This window comes from Colletes latitarsis, chromosome 11 (genome assembly GCF_051014445.1).
Source record: "Colletes latitarsis isolate SP2378_abdomen chromosome 11, iyColLati1, whole genome shotgun sequence".
In the NCBI taxonomy this organism is placed as follows: Eukaryota; Metazoa; Arthropoda; class Insecta; order Hymenoptera; family Colletidae; genus Colletes; species Colletes latitarsis.
Window position 1 is genome coordinate 28,141,639 of NC_135144.1, and position 13,018 is coordinate 28,154,656.

Consider the following 13,018-nt stretch of genomic DNA (forward strand, 5'->3'; position numbering starts at 1 on the left):
TCTGCGTAGGTGGTATCTGAGTCTGAGTCACCGTGTTCCACCAAGTTGCACATTAAAAAAAAAGAAAAAAGTGACTGGGAATAAATGCACGGAGACTATGGTCGATTATGCGGTTTATTTGTTTTCTGCATCCTTGGGAACTACCACAAAAGTCAATAAAATGATGTAACTGCAAACGAGGGATCAAAAATCCACCGAGAAATGAAAATTTTATAATCGTTTTCCAACGTGAAATCGAGAAAATGTGAAATTTTTACGAGCATCGAATTCGATCAACTGTAGAATTTATTTATTCCACAGCATAATTTTAAGTAAACTGCACCTTGATAACTTGTACTCTAAATCTCGTTAATTTGTGTTCTATTACATTTTTTGAAAGAATTCTTGAAAGTGATATTTCGAAGATTGTTGAAGGTTTCGAGGAAATGATTTCAGGTGAATTGAAATAAAACGAAAGGATTCGTGTGCGTTAAAAGAATCGTGTAACAGAAAGGATTAAATTTGCATAAGACAGTGACGTCGGGAAGGTCGTGTAAACAGTGGTAAGAAAATTAATTTCATAAACGAGATTGTGTTTTATCTCGTGCGAAGCGAATTCAATGGGATACTCGAGTTCGAGGATGTAAAACGTGATTCACATAAAATATATGTGAGCATCGTAAGCGTTATTAATGAAATTCTATTGCGTTTGCTCGCTGTAACCTTTAATGCTTGCTCTCGTCGTAATCTTTCGAGGAACTTCGGAATAAATTCTAAAGCAACCGAATACGGTAGTAGTTTCGTCACTTGAAAGTTTGTCGAACAATTTAGTCCGCGACTGGTGATTTTAAAGTCTTCGAGAAGTCCCTGTCGAGATTTTCCGAACTAAAACTGATCCTTATGATATTAAACGCACCAAAAGTCGATCCAAACGATAAAGAAAAATGTTTCTCAATCTATTTAATCCGGAATAATGTAGTGGTTGACGGGAAACTTGAGAAGAAAAGTTTAAATTATACTATTGAAAAATTAACAATTAATAAAATAACAAATAACGTGGAAAAAGTACAGGAAGAGGGGGAATCTTGCTTAACGACCTCTATTATCTTGTAATAAGATTTTCTCCAAAGTGCAACGACGCAATTACAAACTGCATATGCAATTTCTTCTAAATTGGAACCGTACAACTTTTTTCCATAAATCGATTTTCGTTTTAGGTACTTTTACGTAGAAAAAAGGGAAGATTGCTAAAAACAAGTACATGTTTTTTAATTATATTCCACTGTTTCCGTCGCAAGATCTCTGACATTTTCTCCAAATTTTTAATTATTGTGATTTATCTGACTTTTAAGCAACGATGGATAAAAAACATTTAGATAGTTTGATCACACGCACTTTCCATTTTACAGTGCTTCAAATGACGCTAAAATTACTTAAAAGTGACAAATATTTGATATAAAGGCTCGAAGTGACGGTCATCGATGGTCGCCATGACAGTCGACGTATCAAGAAATTCTTTCCTCCGATTACGATCTTCATTGGGGGGTTAAAACTGCGTTAAAATAATAATACAAACATTTAGATAGTTTGATCACACGCACTTTCCATTTTGCAGTGCTCCAAATGACGCTAAAATTACTTAAAAGTGACAAATATTTGATATAAAGGCTCGAAGTGACGGTCATCGATGACCGCCATGACAGTCGACGTATCAAGAAATTCTTTCCTCCGATTACGATCTTCATTGGGGGGTTGAAACTCTCTGAAGATCTCTGACATTTTCTCCAAATTTCTAAGTATTGTGATTTATCTGACTTTTAAGCAACGTTGGTTTCTAAACTTCGTGCATTTAATTTTGATAGCCACTTCGCTGTTTAGTCTGCACGATGCACGAGCCAAAGCGATGTGTTTGAACTACGCGACTGGCGACCAAGATAATGTGTTTGGACCATCATTTCTCGGTTCGCTAAATAAATGTACAGTGTTTGTATACACGGACGATACGAAGAAAATGCATTTGCATAGATCAAACCGTTCGGAATTTAACGATATCGAATTCTATTGGTACAATCAAAAGATTCTCCTCGATGGTGTCTTAAACAAACCAAGATCGTCAATAATAACCTAACCACTGATGCGACTGATCCAACATTTGACAGAACTCAATGCATTTCTAGACGTTTGCATCTTTCATGGAAGATTCAGCGATATTTCACGCGCATCAGAATACTAAAAAGGGCCATTTTTCAACTCAGTGTCGTCGTGTTCACGCAAAATAAATTCAGACAAGGTTTCCGTCTACCGAATAATCTTATCTCGTACAACCTTGAACCAATGTGCTTCTAAACCAATTTTTCTGTTTACTGATACTCGGAACGCTCGTAAATACTGGACTAAATTTCGCGTCGATTGATTTTTGCTACCTGGCGTTGTTTACTCTGCTCAACGAACACTGCTGTGAGCTCTTAAGGAGGTATTGCTGTCTACACTGTCAATTTCACGGCCCTTTTTGTGATTTTTTTTTTTTTTAATGATAGATAGGCTGTTTTGAATTCATTTTAAAAGTTTCTTCATTTAGAATTTTCTTTGCGTCCATACCGAAATAATTGATACAATCGAAAAACTTTCGAACGTTGTTTACCAATTTTTAACTCTGAACTATCGGAACTGGTCAAAATGTCCCGTTCGTTATTTCTGATCGAAACTGTTACGAATTCACTCGACTGGATTTTTGCAAAATCACCAATATTTACCGTTTTAATTTCTTTGGTACAAACAAGTTCTAGCGTTAAAAACTTCAAATTTCAAATTTCGCAGCAATAGAGCTAGAGAATATTTTCGTCGTCCATTTTGGTACCCATAAACCGAATGCCTAAAATTCTCGTAGCAATCTATCTCTCAACAGCCTCTGTATCTCTCAAACTTACTCACTCGTCTGCACGATAACATCGTCTTACCAAAACAAAGCTCACTATCGATCACATCAAAGCACTCGAGTATCACGATTGAATGGACACACAGGACTCCCCCCGCCAAAGGATCAATCGTGATTTCGAGACGAGGACACGACTCTTGGGGACAAAGTGAAAAAAGTCCCTGTCCCCCGAGGGGGGGCTAGGATCGACGATCCCCCGACGGTGGTGCGTAACGTGGTCGATACTCGAAAGAGAGGGTTGTGAACGAGGCTCCTACCTTTCGCGGTTCGGGGGCGTAGATCCCTGGCAACGGTGCCAGCAGGTGCAAACCGGGATTCGGGATGCCGGATGCGGGATGTCCAGGCGGTATCGGCAGCGGCACCAGCTTCAGGCCCCAGGGTAGATACCAGGGCGCAGTGTGGTGCATGATCGCGGCACGATCGTGAATAATTCCACTGTACGGCGGGAACAACGCGCCAGGATGCGTTCGATCACTTGCGAGGGACTGTCGATCGCGACGATTACGGGACAACGGTTGGTAACGTGTCGGTGACGAACGGGGCGAACGAACCAGGGGATCACCTTGGCATCTTACGTGAAAACTTGCGAATTGACAATTGCCACCCGTCGATCGATTATCCCCCGAGAAATCCTCGGATCACACGCGTGGGAACCACTCTTCGACTATCACTGACGTCATCGTGAAACGGCGAGATATCGAAAGAGGATGCCTCGAACGTTCTGTCGGTGTGCGTTTTCGTAATTCGTTTTTTCGGTATCGGGATTGCGGTACGTGAACGAGACGGGAGACCGTAACGACAGAGCCACGACGTGCACGGCGTGAGCGCGCGGCAACGACTGATCGCCGATCGAGCTGAGACGCGACGCGCGAGCACATGGCCGCGGCCACCCCCACCACCCGGGGCGCGCACGGGCTGCTTCTAGGCCGCCAGACGCTCGCGAGCACCACACCCCCGCGCCAGCCCCATTTCCACTGATCCCCGGCACAACCGTTTGATACGTTTGACTTTAACCCCCACCCCCAACGCCCCCAACCGTCCAACTTACTCCCTCGGAACCGTTGTTTTCTTCTTTCGTCGGCGCGTCACGCCACCCCAAACGGCGACACAGATCGTACAAATTTCAAAAATTCTGGGTAGAATCGACGAACCTTTTAGACTAAAATAACGTATCAACGCTGGACATAAGTATTGACACAGTATTGATTCGTTTATCAATTTTAGGAGGAATATTATTTAGAGAATAGGAGATCTCAGGAGGAATATTTACATCGCATTGTTTTATCGTGCTCGTCTCTGTCCCACAGAATTTCAAGATTTTCTCAAGCTTCGTAAATAATGAAACGAAACACCAGAATATCTTGCATTTCTTAAAAACAAAAATTTATTAAACTACACATATGGGTTGTGAAATTTGAGGTCTGGTTTCTTCGCTACGGTGGTCACCGGTGACCGACACTTTGAACTCACAACGTGTTGCTATATCGTAAAATTCTAAATAACTACTTTAATTTGAAACATCGTAATCTGAACAAACGTTGAGGATAGAGGATCGAGGACGATTAAAATTTTTAAAATTGCGTTTTTAATTTTTCGTATCTCCAAAAACGAAACTAAATTGCAGTAGAATGGGATCGTCGGCCATTTTTCTGGCGTTCTTCTTCGCTTTGAAGCGTTCTACGAGCAATCGAGAGGAGTCGGGAGGAGCAGCGATTAAAACCGCGCGTCAGCCGCGATCGAAATTTCATTTTCACACGAGTTTCCCCCGTAAAACTTCCCTCGAAAGGTGGGGGAGGATTCCGGCGGATAAATTATTTCCAGATTAAATAACCACACGGCGGTCTCGCCCGATCGAGGAATCGTCGGCGATTAAATTACACGGCAATTTCATCGACTCGTTAGAAACTCTGTTACGGATTCGCGCGAATTATTTACATTCTCATTAAATATAATTGCCGTCGGACGGGTGCAATCTAAAATTGGACACACACCGGGGGGATCTAACTGTATCTAACTTCGCGGGCGTAGGATACCCGTAGACTATCAAACGAGATCCCATATTACGACGATCCTCCCCTAACGAATCATATATTTATCGACGTCGGGCTTTCCGCGATCCCGCCAACTCCGGAAACGAGCTCGGTTAAAATGCCATCAATGAAAAAGCGAGATTACGAGGGGGGAAAAAAGAACTGCAAAATTAACGGAGAACGACAACTTCTACCGTACGACGTTGTATAATAATATTCCGGTTGTTTGAATAATGAGACCAAGTAGATCATTTCGAAGTTATTTCGACAGTACCAAGTTTGACAATTATAGTAAGTTTCTACATGGTCGGCTTTAACGTCAGTTTTGGAATTGCGGAAAACTGGGACGAATTTTGGAAAAGTAATTAGAAATCAAGGGCCACGTTTCTCGACGTTTCTACTGTTTTCTTTGGGTGAAATTTCGATGTACATATTTTAATAATTTTATTTTTATTTATCAGTGGATTAAAACACGCGATATCATTCGAATATGAAATTGTGTAACCTCTTATTTGTCTGCGTCTCCGGCGGCCATCTTGTCCCGGGGCAATGACATTTGGCGGGAACTTTTGAACGAAGAGGTTATAATTCGAATTTATAACATATTCGCGAACAGTAAACATTTTACGGAACTACAAAAATGACGATTTACCTCGAATTTCTAAATACACAGAAGCAAAATACAATAATGAAAATACTCCCACCATTTAGCCATTACATTAAAGCGCACGATAATTTCATTGTAACCGAAGCAATAACAAAGTTGCTAAATAGTAGAAAAAATGTATCTTTGATTGAGTATCATAGTTGAAAATTTTAAATAATCGTCGTTCGAGTGACCCTAAGTTCCCGAAAAAGTTTTGGCGAGCGTCGACGGGTGATGGTGCTTCGAGTCCAGCTTAAAACAAACGCTATTGAAATGGCTTTCGACGCTATTAAAACCGTGCCGAGACGAGAGAGGCATCGGTAAACAGCAGGTGCACCCGGTGCCGTATGTTAAAGCAAATATTGATGAACAAACGTTCGTTCGCTCGGAAACGAATGTCGGAATATTAATATTAATGCGACGTCATTACACTTGCTGATCGCGGTCCTATTGCTTCGCGAGGTGGCCATGCGGCGCACAAGTTTCGCGGACTTTCCACGTATTTACCAACACGCGTTCAATTCCCAAACTTAAATTCTCGCTTTCGACCTTCTTCTGTTCCTCGAAATAATATCAACGGCGTTGGAACTGCATTAAAGTACAAAAAAAAAAATAGTTCGATGCTGCACTTTGTATTCTACAGTGTTCCAAACGACGCTAAAAGGAAAGGTAAGCACGAAGCTACGGTCATCGATGGCCGCCATGATAGTCGACGTATCAAGAAATTCTCTCCTCCGATTATTGTCTTCATTGGGGGGTTAAAACTGCGTTAAAATAATAATAAAAAACATTTAGATAGTTTGATCACACGCACTTTCCATTTTACAGTGCTTCAAATGACGCTAAAATGACTTAAAAGTGACAAATATTTGATATAAAGGCTCGAAGTGACGGTCATCGATGGCCGCCATGACAGTCGACGTATCAAGAAATTCTTTCCTCCAGTTACGATCTTCATTGGGGGGTTAAAACTGCGTTGAAATAATAATAAAACACATTTAGATAGTTTGATCACACGCACTTTCCATTTTACAGTGCTTCAAATGACGCTAAAATTACTTAAAAGTGACAAATATTTGATATAAAGGCTCGAAGTGACGGTCATCGATGGCCGCCATGACAGTCGACGTATCAAGAAATTCTTTCCTCCGATTACGATCTTCATTGGGGGGTTAAAACTGCGTTGAAATAATAATAAAACACATTTAGATAGTTTGATCACACGCACTTTCCACTTTACAGTGCTCCAAATGACGCTAAAATTACTTAAAAGTGACAAATATTTGATATAAAGGCTCGAAGTGACGGTCATCGATGGCCACCATGACAGTCGACGTATCGAAACATTATTTCCTTCGATTTAATCGAGACTGTTCGTAACTTGTAAACTTAAATTATTATCGTGGGGTTAATTTTATCCAAGTTTCAGTACAGAAAACAAGAGAAGATCGTCGAAAGAAATCGCGAAGCGGTTCCTGGAGTTTTGAGTCGAAGACTGGGCGTTCGACGGAGAAAAAAATTAGATTCCCCGGCATCTCTTTCGACCGATAGGATTTCGTTCCGTCTGAAATAGAGGGCTTCCTCGACCCTGCTTTGTATGCGATACGTATCGCGTTCACGGGGATTGATTGCCACCGAGGGTTGGTTGTTCATTCAGCGAAGCAGTAAAATAGCAACTGAGAGGCTTTGTTTTCTTTTTTTTTACCACTGTTTTCATTCGTAACTTCGCCCATTCCGTCGTTCAATGTGGACGATCGTCGCAATTACAATTTTTCTTAGAAAATTGATCTAAAATTGCATATTTCCACCCACGATTAGCAGTGATTTCAAAAATTTGTACGATCCACGAGTTTTGGAATCATATGGATGCAACAGTTCCGATTCGTGGCTCGATTTACCTCGTTTGGAGACGTCGCCGAGATTTCTTGGAGGAAATTCAAGGCTTCGAACGGTCGTGAAAGGGGCGTTCTCGATTCAAGCACGCGTTAATCCATATTGGACGAGATGTTACGTCGCGTTACGTCGCTCGTTGCGCAAAAACTCGCGTGACGAGTCTCGTGTGTCGATGACTGGGGAATCTCGGCTGTCCGGATATCCTTCGACGTCTGAATAACAACGTTTATGTCGATACGGTGCGCACATATGAAGCGAGTGTACCAAACGGTTCGTAAATAACTATTAGATCGTCCGCAAATAAATTTCGAGTTTGGCGATGAAATTTCTTCATAAATCTAACGTTTGAAATTGGTTCTTGAAAAATCTGTAACGACGAAGGTTTCTTTTTATTTAATTTTATCTCCAAAAATAAAAAGACGGAGACGAGAGCCTCGAAGACCAAAAATTAATATCGATAGTTAAGAGATTATTTATTGGTAACGAAAGAAGCTGAGAAAGTTAAATTTATTTAGATAAACGGGAGATCCTCGACTAATCGCGAGTCTATCTGGAATTGGAATCTTTCGAGATCGTGATAATAGGATCTCAACCACCGATAGTGGTTGTTCCACTTCGATTAGCAATACTTCGAGATTGCTATTTTCGAGTTAAACTTCTCTTCTCGATTTAACGTTAATGGGAATCGGTTACGATGAATAATGAATGCCTCCTTTAGAGACCTTTCTACGATCCATCCATGTTGCAGACGCGTAACCTTGGCAAAAGAGAAACTTGTAAACGATCCGAGGTTTCGCTAGTTTATTCCCCTCCAATTTCGAGCAAATACGTACTGTTGTTAATCAATGCTAATTAGCTGTCAATTTAACGAGCCGGAGCATTAGCGTATTCGTAATTTATCGATGGCAACATTAAGGGATACTTATCTGATCATCGATTTATCGGTTCTACGAGTATATATTTCACGCAACGAAAGAAAATTTCCTTCGAAAAGGAACATTATACGCTCGTTAACTTCCGTGCAACGACCAGTCGAAGAATTTACTACGAATCGTCTTACAAAATCAACAACGGTTATCGTATTTTTCCCAACTATTATCTACAGTTTGCGTTATTTAAACTGCCATCGTCGCGGAGTACGTTCCTCGCTGGCTGCTGCGGCCACGTTTTATCGCGTTTGAACCATTATGAGCCGAGTTATGGCACCGAGAGTGAAAGTAGTTTTTACTCGCGGGTCGAAAAATGACCTTCGAGGCTCTGTTTCGAAGTTGCCAAACCGTTGAAAGGCGTCGAACTTTTTCCTCCTTCCTTTTGGTAATAAACTAAATAACTTCTAAAATATTGAATATTTTCCTACGAAAAAAATTATGGATATCCTTCGAACATAGATCTAAATATATGCACTGAAACTTGATACAAAAATATTTCACCATTAGCCACAAAAAAATTCCAAAGAGCTAGAGTACCCCCTTAACAAGTCGATTGGCATACCAAACCCCTCGAATTGTCCACGAAAACGAAACTTTCTTTGGAAACTAGCCAGAATTTGACATAGAACATATTTTAACGCCTAAAAATTGAATCCTAACTAGATTTATTTTGTCTCGGTAGAAAATCATGTGTGACCCATATGTTGAAACTCGTTGAAAAACTGTTTGTCTTTAAGAAACGCAAACAGTGTGCACCGAAAAGTGTTTCAATTTCTGACAGTTTACCGTCTGGATGGTGTCTTTTCCAGCCACGCCCGTTGCAGCCAGAGACTGCGACCAAAGAGCAACCGTCGGACAAGCAACGCGATCAAAAAGGAAACGTCCTTTATCTCCGAGAAAGAGAGGAAAGGGACGAATCGTCGCGAAGAGGCTCGCGGTGATATATATATATATACAGTGGCAACGTATTTTCCCCGTTCACCGTCACGGACAAAGAGCCCTGCACTCCAGGCTATTTGCTCCCGCGATATTTGTAAGCTGCCAACAGAGGAAGATTCGCGCCCGAACGCTCCGTACGCCGGCGTTTTGAACGCGCGATTCGAAGTGTCCCGCGAACGATCGCTATAATGGATACCCTGAAATTAATGACTCGATTCGCGGACCAAAATTATCCCGGCGATAAACGTCCGCCCCGACGGTTCTATCTCTGTTCGAACCTCGAGTGAATAGAACGAGACGGGCAGCTTTTAAAAGATTTAATTCATCCTCGAGATCGCCATAGTATCGATACTTGTTCCCGTAACTTTGCTAAAATTCACAGAATCCTGTCCAAATTTACTCTCCACAATATCTCAACTCTAGAATTCATGTTTCTAGTTCCATAATGGTAAATCCTTGCACCTATGTATGGATTATGCAGCAGTGAAAGTGTGACTCGATGACAATGGGCTTGCAATGGGCGCCACCATGTTGCTTCTGCGCGCGCAACGTCGTAAACTAAGAATCTTAATAAATATTCATTTTAGAGACAAACGATGCAATTTTTGCCTGTTTTATAGAGATTTTTAGGGGACTGATTGATATTTTGTTAATAGAGCGGCTTCAAAATTCGGACTTTTAACCCCTATTTCGATAAACGAGTTATCGCGTATGTCCAAACGCGAGGCGTTACGTAGTCGAAACCTGGAATGCGACGAATGGCTCGTTAGGAGGACCCGTTTTCACTCGTGGCTCTCCCCTCGTTAGAGAAAAGTAACTCCGCAGGATCGAACCGTAAATATACAATCAGAATTGCAACTCTAAACTAGATTGTCCACTATTTGCGCAAATTCTACTCCTTCGTTATTAGAACCGCTATATTCATTAACGCTTTCCTGGAAAACTGTCGAATCAACGCCATACACGTAACTCCTTCAGTTATGCAATCTATTTTATATATATCTGAGTATTTAGGTAATAAAGTTTCGTTTTTCTCGATATTTTGTGATTCTGATTATCGACAGGATTAAATATTCGTTCAACGATGGATGCTGGCTAGTTTACAATAAGGAATAGATCGATGGGAAACGATCGTACGTGTTTAATTACACAGAACACACTATAGTAAACGACTACGACGCGGTAAACGGAGAAGAAGAAAGATGGTTCGCTCAGTGGGTTACGTAAGACGTCCGAAATGGCACGTGGAAGTGAAACGTCGTGTGTATTCGTTGGTTTTACGTGCGGCGGAGATTCCTGGTCGTGCATTCATCGTGTGCCAGTCACCGTCGTGATCGCAGATCATAGCAACCATTATACCCTCTACTCCCCGAGTACGCGAGATAAATTATTCGTTCAGCTATGCGCCACGAATGACAAATCGGCGACGGGTGGCTTCGTTGGAGACGCGAGGTCCTCCTATTCTCGAAGACCGATCTCCGATCGAGAATATTCGTTGCTTTATTGTACCAACGCGACGATCAGACGGATATTTTCGCGTTGGTCCATCTTCCCGGACCGGGGCAACGTTTCTACAGATCACGAAAACATCCTACGATTTATTCGTAATGCTTGCATCATTTAAATCCGTTTCAAGAGTTAAACGAATAATGATAAAACACAATTCTCCGTTTGTTTCGGTACTTGTGCTCGTAACATTGCTAAAATTCACAGAATCCTGTCCAAATTTACTCTCCACAATATCTCAACTCTAGAATTCTTTTTTCTAGGTCCATAATGGTAAATCCTTGCACCTATGTATGGATTATGCAGCAGTGAAAGTGTGACTCGGTGACAATGGACTTGCAAAGGGTGCCGCCATGTTGCAACTTTTGCGCGCGCAACGTCGTGGACAATTTTATTTTCGTTCGTAAATATTCGTTTTGTTTCAATTTTGAATTCATTATTCGTCAGTTTTCGACGTTCTCGACGTTCTCGATCTGTTTTTAGATTATAACAAACAGAAGAAACTAATCCTCGAATCGAGATGTTGGAAGAAATAATTTTGAATGAGATTTTTAGGTTGTACGAGATTGTCAAAATCGTAAAATAAATTTCTCCACATTGGAAAAAGGGTAAGAGGGATGCTCGGGTACTTTGGGCCACCCTGTATGGGGAGAATAATCGTTTGCACTTCGATATGCACCTGCGAGAACAATTTCCACAGCATCGCGGTTACGCAACGAGCAGTATCGTGATTCATTGCCGATCGCCGTGGTCCGCCATCTTTCACTTTCTTATGAACTTTGAACTTTCGAGCGTCGCGGCACCGAGCAGCCAAAAATGTTGCAGCTGCAATCGAGAAGACGAAAGTTCCCGTGCAAAGGAATCTTTCTAACGTTTGTTATCGAATAATTCCATAGAAACAAGTTAATTACAATTAAGTAACGAGCAAAAATTATCTCTAAATGCACAAGCAAACTCTGAAAAAAGATTGTGATTAAATTAAGAGAAGGTAGAGCGATATTCTGTTGTTAAGCAAACCTCGTGGTGATTTAACGGATCGTCGCGTTCGGCAAACAAAAATCGAAAACGTTCAACTGTTTTTAATTATCTACCGGTGAAATTCGAATACGCAATTAATGGCGGCGGTGAGCGCGGTGTGCAAACGCGACACTCGTTAAGGGAACAAATTTTTCGTGTTTGCACGGCAGCTAATTGCGATGCAAAATTAAACGGAGTCAACGAGCCCTAACGCGAAGTCGGCGGGGCCAAATTCATCCTTAAGCCTTCTTTCTATGCATGCAAAGTGCATCTGGAGCATTATTCAAGACTTACAAACAGACGACGCCTCGGGAGCGTCGTAATTATGGTTCTGACGTCCGCGGGAAAAAGTCAGGCTGAATTACATGCATACTCATCGTCATTCAACCCGTACGCTCGAGTTTTTCTATAATACAAGGGTGTTCGGCCACCCCTGGGAAAAATTTTAATAAGGGATTCTAGAGGCCAAAATAAGACGAAAATCAAGAATACCAATTTCTTGATGGAGGCTTCATCAAAAAGTTATTAACGTTTAAAGTTCCGCTCGTTCTGAATTTTTTTCTCGAAAATGCGCAGGATTTCGGGGATATGTCTATTCACCAAAAATAATTATAATAGACCCCTTCAACTAAAAATAATTTTTTTAGGACGATTTGAAACTTTTCAATTTTGTTGAAAAATTTGTCTACCTACTCGAATTTTTTTCTCGAAAATGCGCAGGATTTCGGGGGTATGTCTATTCACCAAAAATGATTGTAATTGACCCCCGCAACCGAAAATAATTTTTCCAGAACGATTTGAAATTTTTGAATTCTGTCGAAAAATTTGTCCAGCTTCCTGAATTTTTTTCTCGAAAATGCGCAGGATTTCGGGGGTATGTCTATTCACCAAAAATTATTGTAATTGATCCCCGTAACCGAAAATAATTTTTCCAGAACAATTGGAAATTTTTGAATTTTGTCGAAAAATTTCGCACCTTTTCGAATTTTTTTCTCGAAAGTGGGTAGGATTTCGAGGGTATGTTTAATGACCAAAAAGAATTGTAATTGACCCCCACAACCGAAAATAATTTTTCCAGAACGATTTGAAATTTTTGAATTTTGTTGAAAAATTTGTCCACCTACTCGAATTTTTTTCTCGAAAA

At 41.0% G+C, this 13,018-nt stretch overlaps 1 protein-coding gene across 2 annotated transcripts in view; it reads right to left on the reverse strand.

The window, feature by feature from the left end:
- Positions 1 to 13,018, reverse strand: part of LOC143348591 (pseudouridylate synthase RPUSD2) — a 305,098-nt gene that overhangs the window by 248,952 nt on the left and 43,128 nt on the right. Inside the window, exon 1 of one of the 2 annotated variants that reach the window (XM_076779041.1) lies at positions 3,172 to 3,841. The exons of the other annotated variant lie outside the window; for it this stretch is intronic. Within the exon in view, the coding sequence (XP_076635156.1) occupies positions 3,172 to 3,321 (150 nt within the window). The 5' untranslated portion in view covers positions 3,322 to 3,841. Of the gene's footprint in view, positions 1 to 3,171; positions 3,842 to 13,018 lie in introns of those variants that run through there. 2 annotated transcript variants of the gene reach the window in all.